Here is a 25294-nt window from a genome sequence, read left to right on the forward strand (position 1 = left end):
AAGTTGACATGCACAAAGCCACCAGCTTCCTGCATGCTGTCCTACAGCATGCATGCATACTTCTTGTTGGAGCTAGTAACTATTGCCGATAGAAAAATAGAAGACAGAGTTTGAGTCGTGAAAAGAGTTAATAAAAGGGTAGAGTGCCGGCCTCAATCATACATCAAATTGAACAAAAGCACAAACACAAGTGTTAATGTTGTGTTTCGTACCTTTTTAGGCCAGGTTCTAGTAATTTAGGTCTTCAAAACTTGGGACCTGTGAAAATAAAGAAGAATGCAACTGGGAGAGAGCGGCCTTGGGGCCGGGGAGTCTCCAATGCCAAAGTCAGTAAATTCTCTTAGAAGTTTGTAAATAAATGAGACAATCTAAGGATTAGAGAAAGTTTCTCATACCTGAAACTTGCTATTTATACCAAGGACAGGAGAGGGGAAAAATCGCGTATGTCCCTACGAAGTCCGTGCCCTTTATATTGTTCCTTATGTCAAAGTCCTTTAATGCGGTGTGGCTCTGCGACGGCACCGTTAATGTGGATTGTAGCTCAGGTAGTGGCACCATTATTACGGCGTGGTTCCCTGACTTTGCTTCATCCTTTGTGATCCGTCAATATTCCTATGTTAGAGAATTGAGAGTTCTCTGTATTTCCCGTTATGTCTTATACGAGTTGCCATGACCAGAGTATGGCCAAATGATATCAGGCAAGTCAGGCCCATTAGCCACCTGATTACTTTTCCTTGTAAGCATCTTGCTTTCTGGGTGATCTTAGAACTCTAAGGTAGGGTATTGGGCCGAGGCCCACTGGGCTTTGTAAAGTGGAAAAATTCCATTACAACATCTATACAATAATCGAGAGCTTAAGCAAGTAATTAGACCGGCCACAGTTCAAAAAGAGCAAACGGCTATTCATGCATGGGCGTTTCTAAACCCATAAAATATAATTTCTTAAATATATATATATATATATATATATATATATATATTTATATTTGTTTGCATGCTTTGGCGTTTCTAAACCCATATAAATATAATTTTAGCTTACATTATCTTTAAGAGACTATTTAATTTGATTTCTTGAAAATTTATCGTACGTACATTGTTGTTGTTGGAACGTACGTGTTTAATTCCTTAGTGAGTTTGGTAGATATCTTTATTCTTAAAAACAAAATTCAAATAATAACCAGCCTAAGTGCGAGTTTATCCCAAACAAATTTATTAACTGTAAGAAAATTCAACTGAAAATTCAAATAGTATGCAACCATTTCCTTGTATCAGCTCGCTGCCCCACCCCTGTCCGCCTAGTCCCCACATGGCAGGGCGGGCAACCCTGCATTTCCCCCACCCCGCCTCCGCTTACATTTATATATATAAATATATATTACAATTTGTTAGACTTATTTACAAAATATGTAATAACAAATTTAAAAACTACATAATTTAAAAATTAATATACTAAAATTTACACAAAATATACACTAATAAATTTAAACCCCACCCCCAGCCCCATGCAGGAGGGGGTGCGGGGAAGGGGTGGCCCCTTCCCTTAAGGGGCGGGTATTACCCTTAGCCGACAGTTTTAAAGATAAATGCAAGGAAGAGTGTTAAGAATATAATACAAATAATTAAATCTAACTCTTGCCAAAAACTTAAGCTCATAAAAAGAGTTAGATTTAATTAATTTCTATTTAAACCAAACCAAACACTTTTAAATCACAAAAATATTTTCTATTTTAACATTCCTCCAATCATATATTACTTAAGTATAAAAATCAATTCAATTTTTATAAACTTGAAAAAATAATTTAAAAAAATTATATTCAATCAATCTTTTAACTCATCTACTTATTTACTTTGACAAACTCAAATACAAAACTACTTTTTAGAGAAACTATATTCAGAATTTTCTCCCCATTTCCCAAAGTTCAATAAACAATACATGATCTAAAAAAGAATTAAAATTCTCCAAAATAAAAAAATCTTATAATTCTCAAAATCTATCCTAACCAAATATACAATAAAGGTTTTACTGAACTAAAAAAATCTTGAAGTTTTGCTAAATTTGTTTGCCTAATGAAATGAGCAAAAAGGGAATTAGTAGTGCTTCTTACAATAATGAATCCTCCAGGCCATTTTACAACGACAAAAAGGTACTGGTTATGCCAGACGGCCGCCTCCTTCTATTGGTTTACAAATATTAGATCAAGAAATTAATTTCCTGCGAGGGTAATGATATCCCTACGTTTTATTTACGGAAAAATATTTGCATCAGCTCCACACCAGCACACACTCAACCTATTGAGTGTAAAAAAAAAAAAAAAAAGTGATGTGAAGTGTGTGCTGGTGTGGGGTTGATGCATAGCATTTCCCTTTATTTACTACCGCTCTACTACCCACATTTCTTGTTTGATTAATGCTAGAAAGAAATTATTATAGTATTGTATACTTTATATTCACTGTATGATTATTTTTAATTGATTATTTTTAATACTCACTTAAAAATATATATAATCTAAATAATTTTACATCATGTACACAAAATAAATACTCCTAATAATAATTTCTATAAATATTTATTCTTCTTTTTTTCACTTCTTTCTGCCTCTTGCTCTCTCAAAATCAAATAGCTGTCAGAAACGCTCAAGACCCCATCTCCACTTGCCACGCTCGCTCAAAACTCTCCCCTTTGTACCCAGAAGTTGTCGTTAAGATTGGGCAACTACAAACTCAAATCATCCACCCAAAAGACACCCATGGCCATGGAGAAATACTGTAGCACAAGCCCCAAATGGAACTTTCCCGTCAAAAATTATCTTTGAACTGGTATACTTTTGACTATTCATCTTTGAATTCATTTTCTTCAAAACCTCCTATAAAAAAAAATTATCTTTTGTTTGCTCATTCATGATTTTTCACAGTACATACTAAGAAAACAAATGAATCGGAATCATCATCTCAAGATTATTCTAGGTCTTTAATGAACGAGTCACAAAGAAATTGACCTCCACTTCGTGGCAGAGCATTTCTTTCAAGCTCTAAGAACTTTCTAAGTATTTAAAGATGGTGGGAATTATTTTTTGTTTGCAAGGGTGTAAGTATAATAATATTATTCCATGAAGTTCACATTCCCTTGAAAGGGTTTTTCGGCTAAAGTTGGATATAGACAAAGAAGCTCGAGCTGCAACTCGGATACCTTCTTAGATTCGGAAGTTGCAATTTGGGTGCAGAAGGTAGAGTTCTGAGCGTAGCGTGTGTGGCTTTTGGGTGCCAAGGGGAGACGAGTCTGAGCCTTTCTGACGGCTTTTAATCACAGAATGCAAAAGGTAGAAGAAAACGTAGAAATAGAAAGCCACGTGGGTTGAGTAGTAGAGTGGTAGTAGTAAAAATGTAAGCGTATCATTTTCCTTCCTACAAACCCCCCACCCAAATGACAAGTATGACTTCTGGATTACAGTTTTAGGTTGTGTTTGGATGTTGAAATGAGTTGAGTTGAGTTGAGTTGAGATAATAAAATATTGTTAGAATATTATTTATTATTATTATTATTATTTTAGGATTTAAAAAAGTTGAATTATTTATTATATTTTATATTGAGATTTGAAAAAGTTGTAATGATGAGTTGAGATGAATTGAGATGAGTTTTAATTCCAAACGTACCCTAGAAACAATGGGTGCATGTGGGTTATTAACTTATTCCTCACCTCTAACGAAGAATGCATATGGATCCTCTTATTTTATAGGAATGGCAATATATGACACAATCTGTCAAATAAATAGATTTGTGTCAAAACAGGTTGATTTGTTAAAATACGATTAATAAACAGATTAACCTGTTTAACTCAAAATCTATAATATTAATCCTTTTAGATTTTATTTCAAAATTAAAATTTTATTATTGTTGAATAATAATATTGATATTTCTTAATATGCTCATATTTTTATTGTTGGGCATGTAATTTTGAACCTATGTTCATATTTATTATTGTAGGGTTTGTAATATTAGTTTTATTATAGGTTAAAATTTGAAAAATATTTATATTTATTGTAATTAAGTCGTCTTATTATTTTTTTAAATATTGTCACTATTAATAAATATTTTTTGAAATGAGTCGTGTTGTGATAACACGACACGACTTGTTATTTAAACAGATTGGTTTAGGGTTTGAAAGTTTGACACTCTTAATTTAATGGGTCGAGTTTGGATTGATTCATATAATTGAATGCTCATTACTTGACACGATACGAACACGATCAATAAACACGAATTGCCACCACTACTATTTCACGTAAAATAGGTGGTACATTCTTGTATAATATTTAATTCTTGTCTAAATATAGGAGATATTGTTATTATTATAGCGTTAAAAGTGAGAATATTGATAAGCGAACTTTTAAAAAAAATTACTGTGCGAGCATAAATTAATTAAACTTCTGCAAACAAAATTAAAAAAAAGAAAAATTTTAAACATAAATTTCATATTTTACATATCTATTTAAAAATATGTTATTTTATTTTTTTATCTACATAATAAAAATAATTCTAGACATGTTTATAAGTAAAATATAATAAAAAAATAAAAAGATATATTTTTAAATATGTGCACAGAATGTAAAACTTATAAGAAGTGCTCAAAAAATAACTGTTTAAGTCAAATAATAGGAAAAAAAAAAGAGCCGTTCTCACGAGAATGGCTCCCTTTTTTATTTTATTTTTTAATCTTTTAATTTATTTATTTTATATCTTTTAAAATTTAAAAAATATTATAATATTATTAAAAAATATTTTTTTAATCATTAAATAAAATAAAAAGAAATAGGCTCCAAAAGGCATTAAAATATAAATAAGTAAATAAATCGCCGCCTATTCCTTGAACTAGTGGAGGAAGGAGATAAGTTGGACGCGAAAAAATGGCAGTCATTCGGCAGTGTCTTCTTTGCCGTCCTCTCTACCAAATCTTCCCCTCCTGCAAACACTTGCTCAGTGCCTCCGTAACTACCTCTTCTAGGAGTTTTTCCCGTGCTTGGGCTTGCTCTCTCCCCCTCTCCACCAGGGCTTCCACTTCTCCAGGTACTGCTTAGGTTCTCAGCATGCACTTGAATGCTCTACCCTGTTTTGTTAATTTATACTCTATACTGCAACTCATACCCAATTATTTTAATCAACCGCTTTGTTGCTTACTTTCATTTACTGGTTTTTTTTTTCTCTCTCTGTTTTTTTTCCGCAACACACACACACACACATTATATTTGCCTCGTTTGGCTGTAAAGAAAAGAAAAAAAGAAAAAGAAAATAAATATGGAATCTTATTCTTATGTTGCCTTTTGTGTGTGTGTGTGTGTGTGTGTTTTTTTTTTTTTTTTTTTTATGGATAAAATAAAATTTTATTGAATGAATTAAATAGGCACCACACAGGAATTATACAACTTAGAACAGCTAGTTACAAGTTAAGAGCTAGAAAGTGATACAAAAAAGTCATGAAAGTGGCTCCATTGAAATCACTAGCAGAAGCCCAATGAAATAAAGTGTGGAAAAAGAAACTTCTAACCTCATCCAGATAACGCTCCCTATCTTTAAAGCTCCGGCCATTTCCCTTTTGTGTTCATTTGTTTCTCGCATATATTTTCAATTAGCAAGATGTTGGCTCAACAAAGATTCGATTATTTGAGTTTTGCTCGGTAAAGTAGCTATAATTTTCCTTTGGTTTTACACAAAAGGCTGCTCTTTCAGAAGTTAGATTTTACTTTCTTTAATCACATTTGCTCAGCAACCAAACAGGGCATTTAGAAAATAATTGTAAACCATATGCTCACTGAGATTTTTTTTTCACACTATTCTTTAAATTATCTCAAACTTCATATTCAATTCAAAGGCGACAACTTGCCCTTTAGTGTGGTCTATATATATACATATATAAGTTTTGGTTATTCTCAGAAGTAATGGGGAGTGAATTATCGTTTTAATTTACAATATGGGTTGTTCATGTAGCTCATGTGGAGCAAAAAGGAGCTGAAACTGATGGTTCTTCCAAAGTGAGACTGTTGACACAGAAATTGGAAGTCCTTGGCATCAACTGTGATGATTTTGTTACGCCTGGACGGTACCATCGGTTGTTTTGCCCCAAGGTATATCCTCCCTCATACAATTTTGTTAATACCTTATTGCATAATAAATCATTTTTTTGGCATACTGTACTTTTCTCTTTTGTAGATAACCTCTGGTTGTCAATATTCTTTTATCTTCTTTGCAATTTTATATTCTAAACAATTCCAATTTGTGTTTGAATCTCCTGTTTTTTGGTAAAATAGTGCAAAGGTGGGCAGTCAATGGTGAGGAGTTTATCTCTTCATATCATCCAAGATGGGTAAGATGCTTCTTCTAGTTTGTTTTGATGCTAGTAGGTTGAGGAAGTAGGCTCTATTTCTTATGTGACTGAAGTTGTAGGGGTTTTGCAATGTGGAGATGTTTTCACACTGAATGTGGGTGGGCAGGCCAGGTAAAAATATTACAAGTGTCAATATTTGTAGGTTTTATGCAAAATGGAAAAACTAAGCCAATTGTTTGTTTGGTTTAGGCGTTTGCAGAGAGCAGAGCATCATACTATGGAGTTGCCAAAAAAGTCGAGTCCTTTGGACAAATATCAGAGGAAAGTATGGGCTTAGAACCACTAGGTGCAAAGGTACTATATGGTTCTCTCTCTCTATGTATAGATTATAACAACTCTTTATCCAGTTATGTGAGCTTTTGAAAATTGTCTTATCAAGAATCATTGTTGGGGGGTCTTTTCAGGGCATGCCCTTCGACATTGTTGTCAAGGGGAGGGTGCCATTTAATGACTAGGTTTGCTGTTGAAGTACAACGGAGATCAGGCTTAATATTATTGGGGAATAGTTGAACTAATTCTGAAAAAAGGATGTTTCATTCCATTATATCAGCTCAACTACGACGCTAAGGGTGGTAGCTCATCTGGAAGGAAGTATAAAGGAGGGCATTGTGAAGACGGGAAAACTAGGAGTTGGGGTGGGGTTTTTGGGTAGAGTTTTAGTTCTACGGGAAGCAAGGGGTTGGGGTTGGGGTTGGGCTTGGGTTTGGTGTATTTTGGGTTGTTTTTCACAGGCTTTTTGGGTTATTAAGGGTTTTCTATTATGGGCACGGTGTTCTCTTGTATTCATTCAGTGTACTTGGTTGCTCCTTTAATATATATATATATATATATATATATATATATATATATATAATATTTTTACTTATATAAAAGAAAAATTATCATCCCAATCTGGAGTTTTCACTCTAAATGAACTGGTATTCTGAAAAATTAAAATGTAAAGGCCGCAAAGCAGGATTTTATCAGCATGAACATGTCTTTGGTATGTGCAATTTCCAGCACCATTGGAAGCAATATTTTTGTCCTCATCAATGGAACACCTTTAAGTGTTGGACTATCTTCCCTTCAAACTTAGTGTTTTACTCTTTAATCACTAACAAATGTACCAGTATCCGGCCTAGGATTTATTCCTCTCCTACCATTTCCCTTCCATTTTATGAAAAAGAAGAAACACAAGCACCATTACATGTAATTAATAACAATAACCTAATGGTCAATTACTTAAACCATTTGGATTTTTCAAAGCATTCATCGACTATACAAACAAATTAGTCTCTTTGAAGTAGACTTGGTTGTCTTGCTGTGTGTGCTGCATCATTCAAGCCATTGTGATTGATAGAGACCATGCTATTCATTAGCTGTTTGATTGAGTTGACGGGCATTTATGTATCATACGGTTATGATTACTGTCGGCATCAAGCAAGGTGTATCTACTCATGGTAGAAGCTTTGCCTCATGACTTTAGACCATCTGTCCACAATTATAGAATGAGTATTAATGCTATAGGCTGACGCAGCCACTCATTGAGATTTATCACAAAAAACATTCATTGCACTTCATTTAATCATACATTAAATGTTACCTGTGGATCTTTTTCATTTAGCTTCGACTCAAACTTTGTGTTTCACGAGAGCCATTCACGGGAGAGGCATTAGGCCTATTAATGGAATGGAGTTACCATCCATCAAATTTACCATTATTCGTTAAGATGGAGGAATAAATTAAAAGTTCTAGGCAGAGGCTGTGGTGTAGTTGTACAAATAGAAGGAAAACTTCGTCACATTATATATATATAGAGACAGGCTTAAAAGAGCAGTACTGGAAGCTGTCAACAATTCGAGATTCTATTTACTGCAGATACAGGGGGTCTCCATCCTAGTTGTTTCAATTTTCCAGTATAACCTTATTAAGATTTTCTTTGTTTAATCAATGATGTCTTGGTAGAATGGATTTTATTATGCATGGTCATGGCTTGGTAGAAAGAGTGGACTGTGAACTTCCTTGTTTTTCACTTATCAAAAAAAAAAAAAAAAAGAAAACTTCCCTGTTTTAGAGGGGCACCAAAAAATCTTGTCTTCAACTCTCCCGTCATACGGGTATAGAATAACAACGACCAGAACAACAATAGTAATAATGACAATAATAACAAGAATGTAATGTGTTATAAGGACTATTGGCATGGTGCCAAGGACTTGAGATTAAATCCTACCTTTACCTGGGATAGGATATTTAAAGGGATAAAAAGGGCTGCTTCTGACTTTGTGCACATAGGCTCCATTCTTGATTTGGTTATATGGAAATTCATGTGATGTCTTTGTTATATCTTAAGAAGTAGTGCCTATATTGTCCTTTTATTGCTCTTATTCCTTTCGTAAGGGGTCGAGACTACTAGAGGAAAAAGAGTGCATTTAACCTATATTCCTGACATGGATGGTTTAATTATTCAACCTGATATTTTTCCCCGGTGCTTTCCATTCAAAACTTTATACAATTTCCTCCTTAACAATTGACTGGCATGATTGAATGAGATGCCTTTCCCACTTTTTGGTCCATCATGGAAGCATAAGGCTAGAAATCAAATGGCTCTGAGTTGTTGCCTTCTTCTATGCTGACAATTCTACAAAAACATGCCTCCAATGAATTAGGAGAAAAAACAAAAAGGACTGTGTGTGATTACTTGCAACGAACTTAGCTAAAAAATTTGTTTATGGGATCCACATGTTAAATGATTTTCTGTGTGCATCGAGATAAAAGCCATGTATATAGGAGAGCTTTGAGAACTTGAATAATGGTCCTCTCGATAGCCCCTTCCTGGTACCTTTTTTTTTTTTTTTTCCTGATTAGTCTCTATCTCTCTCTCTCTTTCTTCTCCCTCTCCCGTAATTCCATCAATGCAATTGCCGATGCCTAATTTACTGATATCAATTGCTCTTATTCTTTGTCCCAGCTGATTGCATATTTTGGTGAGCGGATGATATCTGAGAAGACGTTGCGAAGAAATGCTGTTATGCAAATGTCTAGTGATAAGGTACCTAATGTATAAATATTAAACCTTAACATCTACATTTATGTGGATGATCATGGGGTAGGAACTATGTTACATTGAAGTCTTAAGTTAGATGCGATTCCCTATGTCACTAACTACATAATACTAAAATTTTGTTGACTATTGCTTTGACTTTCATGTATTTGAATTTTAAAAATTATTATTTTATTATGGAATTGTAAAATGGTTGCCTCCAACCAGTTCTCAAAAGATATATTTACGGGTGGCAAATAGGTTGATTTGACCAGGTTGGGATAGTTCATTATTTGTCTCCGTGTGTAATTTCCCATGTACCCATTTATGAATGATCTAATAAAATGTTTAGATTATGTGGTTAAAAGCTGAAGGGTTTGTGGATTTGTTTAGACAATGGTGGAGTTCATATCAGCTACAAGGTACTTCGAGTTTTATCTTGGCAGGTAAATTGAAAGATTTGAAGAAGGACTTGAGTCTTGAAATGAACAGGTTTTTGGCAATGTGGAATTTCAAAAAAAGACCTTATTACAAGAATTACAAGGTATGGGGGGTGTTGAAGCCGAGAACACTCGCAATAGCCAAGTCACCTCAGAATTAGAAAGGGTGATTCTAATGGAGGAGATTTCTTGGAGGCAAAAGTCAAGGGCACTGTGGTTGAGGGAGGGGGACAAATGCACGAAGTTTTTTCACCGGGTAGCCAACTCACACTGGAGGAACAATGCCATCGAGACCCTGACCAAAGATGGCTTTGCTTCGTCAGACCAATTAGTGATCAAGGACCATATAGTTGAACATTTTGAAGAGCTACTTTCGGAACCTTTTGATTGGAGACCTAGATTAGATGGTCTAGATTTTGAGGCAGTTGATCAGACAAGTATGGTTTGGCTTGAGAGACCTTTTGAATAGGAAGAGGTACAACTAGTAGTTAGAAAAATGAATAGAGCTTACTAGTAGTTAGAAAAATGAATAGAGACAAAGCTCCAGGCCTGGATGGTTTTACCATGACATTTTTTCAGACTTGTTGGGAGGTGGTGGAAGAGGATGTCATGCAGGTTTTTCAAGAAATTTTCACTTTTAGGAAATTTGAGAAGAGTTTAAATGCTACATTCATTGCTCTTCTCCCCAAAATGCTACAGTGGAATGCTAGTTTCATTAGGGAGGCACATGATTGGGAGGTTGGTATCCTTTTTGAGTTCTTTAACTTGTTATACACCATTGGAGTTATTACAGGGGGGGACAAGTTGGTTTGGTCGCCTTCCAGCAAAGGAAAATTTTCTGTACACTCTTTCTTTGAGGTTCTCGCTACTCAAACTAGTAATCACTTTCCTTGGAAAAGCGTTTGGAGGAATAAAGCACCTCCTAAGGCTGCTTTTTTTGTTTGGACTGCATCCTTAGGGAAGATTTTGACCATTGATAATCCAAGGAAACGTGGGCATATCCTTGTGGATTGGTGTTATATGTGCAGAAATAGCGGCGAAACAATGGATCATTTACTTCTTCTACATTGTGAGTTTGCAAGGGCCATATGGAATTACTTTTTCTGCAAAATGGGATTAGCATGGTTATGCCGAGGAGGGTGGTCAACCTACTAGCTGGTTGGAGAGGGATCACGGGGATACCACAGATTGCAGCTATGTGGAAGATGCTTCCATTTGCCTACTTTGGTGTATTTAGAGTGAAAGGAATGACCGAAATTTTGAGGATCGAGAGTTTTCTTTGGAAAAGCTTTTAGACTTTTTTTCTGGAAGACTATTTATGTGGGCAATTGTTATAGACTTTAATGGTCTCAACTTTCATGATTTCCTTGTAACTGTTGCTAGTTCCTAACTAGGTGTAATCACATATATACTTCTTGTGTACTTGGGCTATGCCTATTTCTATTTCAATAAAATATATTATTACTTATAAAAAAATGTTTAGAATCCATATCCAACAATCCATTTAGTTAAGGAGGATTCTAACTGCTCAGCAGCACACACACGGCATTTGGGTAGTGATGAGTCATGAGCTTTTAACCTTATTTGTGTTCTCAATCATATGAAAATAGCAAAAAGCCTTACCTATTAAAAAACAAATAGTGAAAAGCTTTTCTGTTTCCACCCCCACATTCTTTGCTTTATCATTTCATCATCCGGAATAATCCATCTTAAATTCTCAACTACTCTTCTCTGTGTGTGCGTGGTGTATTGTTGCTTTAATTCTCAGTAACTTGAACCGCGAGAAGTTTATAGTTTCTAATTACTGCAGAAGTTTTCATACGCAGAACGTCATTGCTTTTACTTACAGACAAAATGGGCTGCTTGTTGGTTGCAAATACCGGACTGTGGGAAAAAGATTTTGGCAGGTAATGTGCTGAGACTTAGCTTGGAGTTTTATATTAGTTGATATTGAAGATAGTGATGAATGTTGTCCAAATCATTAATCTGTAGTATTTGGGTGATCGAAGCTCGATTGGGGGGGCGTTAAACCTTGAGATGAACATGTAGCTTCAAGGAAATGATGTCTTGATAATTGGTGGATTCTGTTTGTTAACTCTGTATTTACTTGACCTTTTATAATTTTATTAAACTAGGATAATGGACTCCAATGTAAATGTTTGAGTTCTATTTCATCAGCCGTTATGCACTTATTTATCTTAATTCTGCGTGACTTTCTATTTCACTGATTTACAGGAGAAGGGTACAGAGAAGAGGTTGTACGGACTTGATGATATAAATGATGTGCCTGAAATCATCATTGTAGTAATTCTATCACCTCTTTGGGCTGCTTTTCTACTGTTATTCAAATTTCTTGCACACTCTATATCGTGGTTTTATTGCATGTGATGTTGAGTGCAGGTTGAAGGTGAAATAGATAAGCTTTCACTGGAGGAAGCTGGCTTCTGCAATTGTGTTAGTGTTCCTGGTGGTGCGCCTGGAAAAGTTTCAACTAAAGAATTACCATCTTTTGAAAAGGTATGCACTGATATGAACTTCTTTGGAGCCTGTTTGACCTTTGTGAAGATGATCTTTATAAGTAGTTCTACAGAAGCTTCAAATTGATTGGTCCTTTTGGTTTATAGAGCAGATGTGGCTCGCTTTCTCTGAGTCATTACAATAATGTTTACCTAGCCTTCATAAGCATTAAATTTTTTTATTTTCTAATTGGGGATTACCCAAAAAATTCATTTTCTAATGGGATGCATAACTGGAACAGAAGTGGATGGGTGTAAAGTTTTGGGATCAAGTCCCATTATGCGTCTATAACTTGTGATAAAAAAATTCCTCATATAGAGAAATAGATTTGGGATCACCAGAATGACAAAGAAGTCTTGTGGAGAGTAGTACACTCCACATAGGGGTGCTTGTAGGGTGGGTTGAGTTCTAATGAAGTCCAAGGGTCTCATGGGTTGGATTTATGGAATAACATAACGAAAATTTAGGAGAGGTTTTCTAATCATCTCAAATTTTAGTTGGGAGACAGATCAGGATCAAATTCTGGCATGATTTGTGGTGTGGAGATGGGCTCCTCAAAGAAGTTTTCCCAAATGTGTATGATGTTGTTCATGCTAAGAATGCTTTTGTGGCAGACAATTTGGAGATTAATTCTCCTAAGTGAAATATTAGCTTCGTTAGAGGAGCTCAAGATTTGGAGGTGGATGCCTCAGTGGAATTTTAGCTTCGTTTGTTGTATAGCACTAGATTCATAGATGTTCAATATTTCGTTCTTTCTGAAGTGTTCTCATAACAATTCACTTGCCTGGAAGAGTACTTGGTGGGCTAAGGATCCATTGAGGGCTGCATTTTTGCTTGGACAGCCACTCTAGTAAGATACTCACAATGAATAATTTAAGGTAAAGACATACTGTTGTGATTGATTTGTTGTACGTGTAAGTGGAGTAGTGAGTTTGTTGATCATCTTTTACTCCATTGCGAGATTTCCTGTGCATTGTGGAGTGACTTCTTCAATTGAGTTGGTTTGGCTAAGGCTGTGCCAAGAAAAATTTTAAACTTATTTTATTCCTTCTCCAAGGATAGGTGATAACCTGCAAAATGCATAGTATGATGGTTCCTATATGTGTTGTATTTGGAAGAAAATGAATGGTAGAATGTTGAGGACTGTAACGGATACCAGAGGAGCTCATGACTTTCTTTATCAATACTCTTTTCCTTCAGACAGCCTCAATAGATTTTAATGGGCTAAACGTCCATGGTTTTCTTGTGTTTTTTTTTTTGTCATTCTCGATAGGTGTCACCCTTATATGCATCCTATGTATTTGGTTATGCTTAAGTGGGAGGCCATGGTGGTGGGTTTCTGTGCTAGTCTCCCTGGGGATTTAGGTTCCATGGGTGAGTCTTAAGGGCTTTGCTCTGGGGTGGTTCCCCTGTCATAAACAAAAATGTATTTGGTTATGCCTTTTTCCCTTTTAATGAAGATTTCTTACTTATAAAAAAAATGAATTGCAAATGAGAATCAATTTAAGTTTAATGTTGTCTGGTTTCAAATTTTCTTGCTTTTCTTCGTTTGCTAATTAAAAAAATCTTCACATTGATGGCATCTTTTGTCTGAAAACTTTGTATCTTATTCTTATTTATTTTTTGTTTATTTGTGTGCACGCACATGTGAAGTTAGGACACTGCCTATCAGTATCTCTGGAACTGCAAAGAGTACTTGGATAAGGTATGTATTTTAATGTATGTCTTTAAAATAGTGCCCATTCAGATATGAAGCTTTTGATCAGGTTTTCTTCCTTCTTTTTTCACCTAATAGGTTTCTCGCATTATCCTGGCAACTGATGGCGACACATCAGGCCAAGCTTTGGCTAAAGAGCTAGCACGCCGCCTTGGAAAAGACAGGTTACATTATGTGAAGCAATTATCCTCTTTGAGAAATTCTACAGTCTAGTTGAGGAACTCAGAATTCCGCATTGTGGTCCATTTATAGCTTTGCAAGTCCAACTTAAAAATGATGGAATGCATCTAAAATGTCTTAGCAGCAGGGTAATCGGACCAGCCAAATCATGTTGACTTTTCCTTTATAATTTTAGACAGAAAATTTTGCTAGGGCAAGTCAAGTGTTAGACAATCAAAGTGGGTAGCTGCATATCATGACCTTGATGAATTACTACATAAAAGAATGAATTTAGTTGGCCTGCCTTGATAGATTTTATATGGTCTTACACAATTTGAATTAGGCCTAGCAATTCTCACTCATGTTGAAGATTTTAGATGGGTAGGTTGTACGCAATTTGCATATCATTATTGAGGACTATTAGGCCTGGTTTGTGAAAATCTCATCTCATCTCATCTAATCTTATTATTATAACTTTTTCCAAACTACCAAACAAAATACAAAATACAATTCAACTTTTTCAAATCCCAAAACAAAAATAAAATTAAAAAATTATATTCTAACAATAGTTTATTCAACTTTCATTTTATCTCATCTCTGTAACCAAACGAGGCCTTAGACTTGCAACCTATATGTGCTTACTTTTTAGTTTCGTCAAATTAAAGGTTGCGTAGATATCATACTTTGGAATAATGTGCTTCTTTATTTTAATTTGTCGGTGCAGATGTTGGCAAGTACGGTGGCCAAAGAAAGATGATCACAGTTGTTTTAAAGATGCTAATGAGGTCTGATACTTTTTTAAGTAAAATTTCCCCTTTTTTCCTTCGAGCTTCTTAGGTTTTGGTTAATATAAAATTTGGGCGTAGCATTGTATGAGCTTTTGTCTGGACAATTTTCACTTATGTTTGAGAACTCCTAGGGCCTGGTTTGGATAGAGAGATGATTTCATCTCATCTCATCCCATCTCATCTCAATATCCAAACACCACAAACACACTTTTCAATTTCAAATTTTCAACTTTTTCATCTAATCATTATCTAATTATTACAACTTTCCCAAACTTCCAAACAAAACACAAAAAAAAATTCTACTTTTTCAAATCCCAAAACAAAAATTGTATTAAAAAATTATATTCTAACAATATTTTAACTTAATAATATTTTTATTCAACTTTTTCTCTCTCATTTCCGAAAACCATATAAAACATTTTAACTCAAACCATTTCACTATTCACAAACCATCTCACTATTCACAAACCATCTTAACTCATCTCGTCTCAACTCAGTATCCAAACCAGGCCTTAGGTTGGGTTTGGTTGAACCAAACTCAACTCATCTCAAACCAATAATTGATGGGATCCACTACTTTTTCAACTTCGCATAAAATGTTAAACTCATCTCAATCTACTTCATACATTGTAACCTAAAAAGTTAAACCCATCTCAATGGGACCCACAAAATACTACCTATTCACAACTCAACTCAACTCAACTCAACATCCAAACGTAGCCTCAACATACTTATCCTGATCTTAAAGAGTTGAGATAGCTGTGAAAATCATGATTTGGTGCTTGTCTTGTTATCAGGGTTAGGGTCGCACCTCCTTTTGCATTGCCTTTAATAAACCTTATTACATTACAAAATGTCAAAATAGGTCTGATAAATATATAATACAATAAAAAAGTAAAGAACATTTATCTTCCCTTGTTGTGCATCTCCCTGGGAGATTGTTTATTAATGGGGTTTGTTGCTGCACCTGGAGAAAAGTTCTTTCCAAGGTCCATTACACCTAGTAATATTGCTTATCTAACTTTCATTGTCTGTAAGGTTCTGTTGTATTTTTTTTGTATAGTACCATGCAAGCATCGTGATGTTTGATCTGACGCCATAGGTTCTGAAGTTTATGGGACCAGATGCTCTGAAGAAGGTAATTGAAGATGCAATGTTATATGAGCCATAGATTGCAAACAATGGAATATAGAGGCATAGCTCATACAAAGTACATGATTGATAGAATACAAGCTTCTTCACCATGTAAGTGTATGATAAGGCTGTCAAGATTATTTTTGAATTTAAGTTTTGGTGCTTGTTATAAGTAGGGATTATTGAATGTTTGTTTGTTTGTTTTTTTGAAGCAGATGAAGAAAAGAGTATAAGATACTAGCCATCTTTTCAACTAATCATGGGAGGTAATCGATCACTGCTAAATTCAGATGTGAAAGAAACTTTTGCATATTTGTTCAGAAGAGAGCAACTTGGTTTACTTGCAGTGATTCATTTCTATATTCTAATTGTTAATGAATCTCTGAACCCTGTAAGCATTGATCTCAATTATGCTCTTTTATCTTTCAAATTACGTACTGTACTTGTGTATTATTTCATTTTTACTTATAAAAAGAAATATAAGTATATTAGATGGAGAATTAGAAGTTTTCATATCTTATTTTTTTTAACTATATAGATGGTATAGTATTTTATTTGTATGATCTATGTACTCCATAAGCACGCACGGAAAGGAGCTTAAAAATAATAAAACAAGCATTTACCACAAATATATGGTAAATTCACTTCTCAATTGAAGCTAGAAATTGATCTTAATGCCAACCTATATTTTGATGCCCAAACGAGGGGGAGAAACTGTTATTACACTCCATTTTTTTTAACAGACATATCACATTTACAAAACATCTCATTCTTAGATTAATTGTGACTAATATGAGAAGAGCAGTAAAACTCGAATGGGGAGGAATAGGGCTACAAACAAATCAAGTCGAGCCGAATTCGAACAAGGGTACTCGAGTTAGATTAACATGTTTATTTGTTCGAACTCGAATATTTTTGTTCGAATTTGATTCGTTAACCATTAATGTTGTTTGAATTTAACTCCAGCTTGAGTAAAAATAAACAAACTAGTACTCGAATAGCTCAAGCTCGAACTCGGTTTTTTTTTTTAAATTCTAATTCTTATCTTTTGACTAATATAAAAAATTTTAAATTTTACAAAAAAATTCTAACCATTTAACTATTCAGCCAAATAGTTTTGATTAAAAATTCTTATGATATAATTTTTTATAAAATAAATTAACTTATAGTTATAAATAAAAAAAATAATACATAAGATCAATGTATTAAAATAAACTATTTAATTTATAGATAACATAATAAATCAAAAGTTCTAGTTGTATAATATATTATTATTAAATATAAGCTATGAATATATTATAGCTCACATTATTAAATATTATATTTATTAGTGCATTACATGCACACGATATAAGTCTTTAATTATAACATATAAGTTCAAGTACATATAAAAATATAATAATATGCAACTATAAATAATAAGTAATAGTTATAACTTACAATATGTGTTATCATTTATCTAGCATAATGAAAACCATATTGTGTTTAAGGTTAATGATATGATTCCTTAATTAAAAAGAATTACATCAACTTTATGTTATTATGTGCATTATATATACAAATTATAGTTAAAATATTATAGCCTTTTTTTTTCTTTTTTTTCTTTTTGTTTTTAAAGTTAATCAATTATAGTTAATTTGGTAATCGTTTAAAGTAAATGTGTATTCACTCGTTGGTTTATTATTATATCTGTTAATGTCATGTTCCGTACAAATTTAGGCCAAGTTTCAACAATTCAGGTTTTTGAAAATGGACCTGCAAAAGATGAAGAGTAGTGCAACTAGGAAAGGGCGGCCTCGGGACCAGGGAACCTCCAATGCCAAAGTTAGTAAATATTCTTGGAAGTTTATAAAGAAGTTAAATAGTTTAGGGATCAGAGAGAGATATTCTTGTACCTGGAATCCTTTATTTATACTATAAGTCTGGGAAGACAGATCGTGCCTATCCCCATAAAGTCCGCATCTTTTGGATTGTTCCCTAGTTCAGAGTTTTTTAATGCGGCATGGCTCTACGACAACGTCATTAATGTGGCGTATAGCCCGAGTAGTATAGCCATTAATACGGCGTGGTTCTCCGACCTCCTTTTCCCAGACTGTCTTCTTAATGGTCCATTGATGTATTTCCTGTTAATAGATCAAGGGTTCCCCGCATATTATGCCTGCTATGCGGGCGGGTACTTGAAGGCTAGACACTACTCGAGGGGTCTTCAGATCAACGAGTCTCATCCTTATAGCACCATCCCTCCTGCAGGTTGCATTCAGAGGACTTTTTCCATGGGCCGGATTGAAGACTAGTTGCCCTAGGCTAAGCCTTTGGTCTCAATCCCCATTCATTCATAGGCTTCTTGGTCTTAGTGAGGGGGAAAATCTCCTTACAATATCAATAGGCTATAATCCTTGTAACAATTAGAATTTTTATATTACATAATACATAATTAACTAGATTTATAAAATAAATTATTACAAACATAAAATAGCTTGATATATCATATAACTTATAATAAAATACACAACTAAACATTTATAACTAATTACACAAAAGATTTTCTATATATAAAAATAATAATACAAATTGTCCTAAACACACTTTGCGAACATAATAAGTATATTAAATAAGGTAAACTATATATAATATATATATTAATAATATATAATTAAGTATATAAAATATAACTAATATGTAATAAATATAACACATACATATACAATGCATATTACTCGCTTAAAAACGAGCTCAAATGAGTTAAGTCAAGCTTATACGAGTTTTATTCACGAACCTAAACTTAGTTGAACTGAGTTTATATGAGTTTTGTTCGTTTAATATTCGAGTCAATTTTAGTATTTACAAACATATCATTTATTAAATGAACCGGATTCGAACTGAGTATATACGAGCCGAGGTCAAATTGTTCACAAGTTGTTCTGTTCATTTGCATCTTAAGGAGGAAAAACGAGGTTTACATGGGATGCGTACATTTTTTTATTGTTCATAATAATATTCAACACACTACAACAGATTATACATTTTGTAACGAACGAAACTGTCACAAAAAAAAAAAAAAAAACCAACTCTAAATACTTGATGTAATGGAAAAAAATGGTCACCCAACCAACACATGATGAACCCCGTCACCAAATAGATGTGTTGGCTTATTGTTTAACCGTCACAAAACATATTTTTGTGACAGTTGTATTTCCACTATTCAGTTTATTGTTCAAACCTAACATCCAATTTATGACGGTTTATTTGTGTCACCCAAATAACATTCGAATGATATCGTCAAATGTTGTGGTAGATGCATATTCGAATGTAATGTTGTAACATTCAATTATAGTGTGAGCAAAATGTTAAAAAAAAGTTTGAACGTAGGTTATGTAACATTAGAATGCTACAGTGTGATTAGTTTGAATGTTAGTTTATAAGTTGTTTAAACGTTAAGTTTGTAACGTTCGAATGTACAAACCTACGTTTGCATGTTGTATGCCACATCTTCATATGTGGTCTTGTTTGTTTGAACATTGATACATTCAAGCATTTGCCACTGTACGTTCTAACTGATTTATGTTTGAATGTCAAATCGAATGTAAAGTTTAAATTTGAAAGTTATAGGTTTACATTTGAACATAAGTTTAATAAGAATTGAGAAATACATAAAAGATATTATATATTTGAAATTGTCCAAATTATATCATAAATAGTGTAGGAGTTATACATATGTTAGACATGCCATGATCTTCAAACAAAAGATTCATACCATATCTGTACAGGGTGTTCAGTTTGAGGTATTGGCGGCTGTCTTTGCTGAGCTACTGCAAATCTCTCATGTATCTGAGACCTCGTTTTCTGTGGATCAAGCTGAGCAATCATCGGATGTTGGGACTTCTACTAGTTCTACCCCTATTGAGGATGAGCTTACGGACATAGATGATGCCTTATCAAACAATGCCGAGATTGTTGTTCAGAATGAAGACCATGAAGAGCACTTTCGGCTTTCATTGGGAGATATTGCTCACTGTTCGAGGCAAAAAGCTCCTTCCACCAGAATATATTGCTCCTATTTTTTAGGATGTTGCAACTCATAATTGCAATAAACATAGACTCGATGGGACATAAGGCCACCTTCAGCTAATGCGTAGTTCCTCCTCCCTTTGGCATAGGGAGATCCTTTCCACTTGCCTTTACGGATATTTCCAAGGGTCCGTTACGGGTCTAGGGTTATCTCCATCGACAATCTTCCATATGGGGTAATTATTACTTGGATGCTACTACGGTTGGGAGTAGTGCCCCAAGTTGAGAAGTGGCTAGTCCAGCAGATTAGCCCATTTGACATGAAATCACATAGACACAATCTTGGACAGGCCAAGCCACATGCTCAACATGAGGCTAGGGCCTACACCAGATTTTGTGCCACCGACCTAGACTAAAGCTGGTGTTGAAACCCACGACTGGACTAGTGGGGAGCCGCTAGTTGGCACTACATGTGACACGTGCCCTACTTAGGTTGATGTGATGATGTTAAAGATTACTTCACACGTTGATTGACTGTTTGATGTGCATATTGTAGACATAAACATGATTAAAATAAAATTATATAACCATTCATCGATAAATATAGACTAGAAACTTCAACTGAAACGCAATCACTCATTGTAAAAAGATTACGTAAATACAAAAAAAATTATGTCAATTATCGTACCTTTGAATTTAGGAACTTACGTTCTTAATCAACAGAATTCTTTATACTCTTATTTTTGTTTCTGATTGATGCACAGTTGTAAGAGTAAAATAGAAGTGGGTTCCACCGGTAGAGAAGATCAGTGCGGCGGAAAAAATATAGAGGAATTAATATTGACTGTACTGTAGCACTGACATTTGTTGTAAGTAAAAGTTGGAGCCCATTATATTTTTAAACACCAGAGATGGGTCCACAGTCATGATTTACAACTTTCTTTCATGAAACAGCCTAGTCCTATAGAAAATACCCACCAAGAGTGGGTATACTAATTGTATTTTTTTTTATTTAATAGTTAAAGAAATATTTTTTAATGACTTGTTTTAGTAGTTAAGGAAGTTGTGACTTTGTGAATTTCTGAATGTTTTTCCAATATTTAAGGTATTTAGAAAAATGTTTGAAAAAAAATTTACATGTCAAGAGCCTTGAGACTTTATAAATTGTGGCTATACACCTAACAAATGAGAATTATTAAAAAACAATTTCAATCAAAATTTTTGGGGGGCTTCATCTCTGTGAATCACACTAATTGATCTACATAATAAAAACCAAACTTTTAATAAGAATTATCTTGTCCATATGAATTTATTATTCTCTCTAATACTTGTTGAAATAAAAATTCAAAGAAAATATAGAATTCTCTAAACAAATGAAATGATTATAGACAAATTCACTCGCTCAAATTAAGATCTATTGTGTGTCTTGCGAGTTTGAGTAGTAAGTGAGACTTGTTTAGTGGTTCGCTCAACCAAACGTCTACTTTGAATCTAGCAAACTCTCGGGTTTCGCCACTCTTGTGCATTCATTTTCTTCCTTTCCAAGCCCTCTGCTTCTTTGAAGCTCATTTATACCTTTGTTAAGCATGCCGCATGCATTAGTTATCAACCCATTCTTGTCATGTTTGGTTACACAAATGATATGAGATGAAATTTAAAGAAAATATTATTAGAATATAATTTTTTAATATAATTTTTATTTTGAGATTTAGAAAAGTTGAATTATTTATTGTATTTTATTTGAAAGTTTGAAAAAAATTGTAATGATTGGATGAGATAAGATGAGATGAGTTGACTGATTTATGAAAACAAACCAGCCTTAGTCTCAAAATCGTTTATTTTTCATAATGAATTACTCCTCAAAGCATCATGTCATGGTCTTCGCAAATTTAGATGCTACTTCCTAAATGGTTCTTTGTTTAGTCGTGAGAAAATGAGCTCAATTAAAGAAAGTGATCAATCAAATCTAGCTTTTGAAACTCCCACTCTAAGAGCCTAGCCAAATGTCAGTGCCTAGTCAGATTTTGGCTAACTTTTATTGAAGTGGTCTGCATTGGAGTAGTCAAAACTCCAAAACTCTACTTTTGAGCTACAGTAAAGTCATTTCTTTATCCAAGTTTAGCCAGTTACTGCTCATCTCTAAAATAATATTTTACTCAAAAAATATTTTCAACAATCTTCTTCATTCCCTCATTTTTTAGTTCCCATTTTCCTTTATTTTTTTTTCTCTTCCTTTTCTCTCACGCCGAAAGAGAACTCGCACCCAACGCCCCCATTTTCGTCCATCTTTCCGTCGCCGTTTGATGGCCTTTCATCCATTTCCACATCAGACACTTGAGATGTGGGAAGAGGGCCAAAATTTCCATCAAACGGAGGAGCAGGGAGGGGCAAGATTGGCAAAGAACCTAGCATTTTTCCGAACAAACATAACCTTCTATATGAACTGTAAAAGTGACGAGCTTCAGCACAGATTTGTGCTAGATAAAAATGACTGCATATTATCACTAACTATGATAAGAAATCAAAGTGAATAGATTTACATACTGATTATGTAGGTAGTGGGTATAGTGAAGGTTAGAGGCTTCATATTACTACTAGATTTGGTATCGAAGATATCACAAGGAGATCAAAGAGAAGCTTTCGTGTAGATATGGAGGAAGAGAGAGGTTGTGAGGCACAGAGGGAGAGAGAGAAGTGCAATGACAGTGGTCGATTACTAAAAAATTAAAAATATTATTATTAAGATATCTAATATTTTATTATTATTTTGACTTTGAGATGGATAGTTCAATATGAATTAATATCTTCAATGGTTTTAACTTTAGCCAAAACTTAAACTTTTAGTCAAATTTTAGATTTACTAATAGCTAGACCATTGTCAATGCTCTAAGGGGTACTAAGATGAAGTACTGATAAGCAATATCTTAAGTGTTCGAAGCTACTTAGACAATAATGTACTTTGTATCATTCTCCAAGTCTAGTTTGACTTCTCTTCGTTTGTATATTGAAATGAGATGAGATGAAAAATCTGTGAAAAGAAGTCAAATAGTTTGTGAATATTAGTGAAATAGTTTGAATTAATATGTTTTATTAGGTTTTGAAAAATGAGATAGAAAAAGTTGAATAAAAATATTATAAAGTTAAAATATTGTTATAATATAATTTTTTTAATATAATTTTTATTTTGAAATTTGAAAAAGTTGAATTGCTTTTATGTTTTATTTTTTCTGTTGCAGCGTTTATGGCCCTTTACATGTAGCTTCTAATATGTAATTAGAAAATTTCTGTGAAAAATGTTGCGTTGTTTGAATGTGCATTTCTTAGAGTTTTGTGTTAATTATTTTGCTGATCATGAATTATTGTACTTTAACTCTTTCTTTTGTAAACGTGTTAGAATAAATGCCTTTTTTGAAAACTCATTAGATTTTCTGTTTTTGATATATACAAATACTTAGATCCATCCCTCTCAGTTCTGTATGATATATTGATCATCTATAACTATCAAAAATAGAAATAATGCCTTGTAAGAACAATTCCCTAGATCAGAAAACATACAAGCGTGGAACAATTAAGGGTAGGGGTGTAAACTCAAACCGGAAAACCGGACCGGACCGGACCGGTTTTACCGGTTTTTAAAACGTAAAAACCGGCCGGTTCCGGTTCCGGAATTTTTTGGACCGGACCGAACCGGACCGGACCGGTTGATTAAAAAAAATAAAAAATAATATTTTTATATATAAGTTTTATACAAAATATTTTATATATATTAAATATTAATATATATAAGTTTTATATATAATGTATAATTATAAATTTTTATGTGAAATTTTATATATAACATATATATTCATATATGAAATAATTTCTTATTATAATTTATAAATTATTACATAAAATGTTAATATTAAATCACTAAAAGTTTATAACTAATACTAATATATAATTTATAACTATACCAATAGTCTAATATTAATACTATTATATAGTCTAATATATTAATAAAAGTATAAAACAGTTTTTTTTAAATCAATTTTTTTTTTTTATAAACAAATTTTTGATGACAAATTGTGAAATTTATATTTTGAAAAAACCGGAAAACCGGACCGGACCGGATAGGAAACCAATAAAACCGGAAGTACCTGTTTAGGAGGGTAACCGGTGCGTAATCGGTTTTAAAAAATATAAAACCGGTACATTCCGATTCGGTCCTAGATTTTATCCAAAACCGGACCGGACCGGACCGGTTACACCCCTAATTAAGGGCATGTAACAATATATTTTCAGTGTTGTTTGGGCTCTTATATCATTCAATAAATTGTCAAACTTTGGGTGTAGTGTACACTTCTGGTAGGCCATCCATTTCCATCCTGAAATTATATATATATATATATATATGTATATATAAAGCTTTTATTCTCATCATTTACACACTACACATTATATTTTTTTCTCAAAACTAGAGGCATTTATATACATATTGATGGATTCTTTCATGAGAGAGGTTAGGAGAATATTTCCAAGCCTGTGCAGGGAAATTTGAGTGGAAATTTCACAAATATATTTTTCAATTTGGGGTTTATTGGTTTTTCTTCTAGTCATAATGTCATCAAACCTATCTTGAGTAATCTCCTAGTACTGAATTTTTTTGTTTTCCTTGATGTTGTGCAGTTTGTTGATATTATCAAATACACGGATGAAGAGTATGAGAAGTCACGCGCGATATATAGCTCAGTTTATACTTGATATGAGAATTTCAATGGTTATTTCAGTGGATAGTAGAGTTAAACAATTTGTTATGACCATGATGGTTATTTATTATTTTAGATGTAGCTCAGTTTGTACTTGATATGAGAATATAATACACCGCCCTAGTGTATAAATACATATGAGTTTGGATGAGTTGATGGATTTTATTTGCTTCATGTGTTTTCGATATTTAACTTGAATGAATGAAGCTTAGAGTTGGTTGAATGTTGCATTTAGGAACAACAAAAAACCAGGCATAGTAAGAAAATTGGGTCAAAAAGTTTTACATGAATACCTTAAACTTTCGGCGAATTTAAGGTATTTATCGGTGATAAGTTTTCGCCAGTAAATATGTTAAAAACATGATCAACCTTTACCAGCGATGTCAT

At 33.6% G+C, this 25294-nt stretch overlaps 1 protein-coding gene across 5 annotated transcripts; it reads left to right on the top strand.

Moving 5' to 3' along the window:
- The first annotated feature begins 4866 nt into the window (after positions 1-4866).
- Positions 4867-16651, top strand: LOC108985682 (primase homolog protein-like). 5 transcript variants are annotated; one of them, XM_018958064.2, is made up of 14 exons: positions 4867-5062; positions 5981-6117; positions 6301-6356; positions 6431-6488; positions 6567-6671; positions 9325-9405; positions 11663-11743; positions 12072-12137; positions 12237-12353; positions 14011-14058; positions 14149-14234; positions 14954-15014; positions 16120-16262; positions 16364-16651. In XM_018958064.2, the coding sequence occupies exons 1-13, from the start codon at positions 4903-4905 to the stop codon at positions 16186-16188; spliced, it is 1125 nt and encodes a 374-aa protein (XP_018813609.2). In that variant the 5' UTR covers positions 4867-4902; the 3' UTR covers positions 16189-16262; positions 16364-16651. The 5 variants fall into 5 exon arrangements, with proteins under 5 accessions (XP_018813609.2, XP_018813608.2, XP_018813610.2 ...); XM_018958063.2 differs by having other exon boundaries at positions 16367-16651; XM_018958065.2 differs by having other exon boundaries at positions 6437-6488; positions 16367-16651.
- Positions 16652-25294: the final 8643 nt, after the last annotated feature.

The sequence above is a fragment of the Juglans regia genome, chromosome 3 (genome assembly GCF_001411555.2).
Source record: "Juglans regia cultivar Chandler chromosome 3, Walnut 2.0, whole genome shotgun sequence".
In the NCBI taxonomy this organism is placed as follows: Eukaryota; Viridiplantae; Streptophyta; class Magnoliopsida; order Fagales; family Juglandaceae; genus Juglans; species Juglans regia.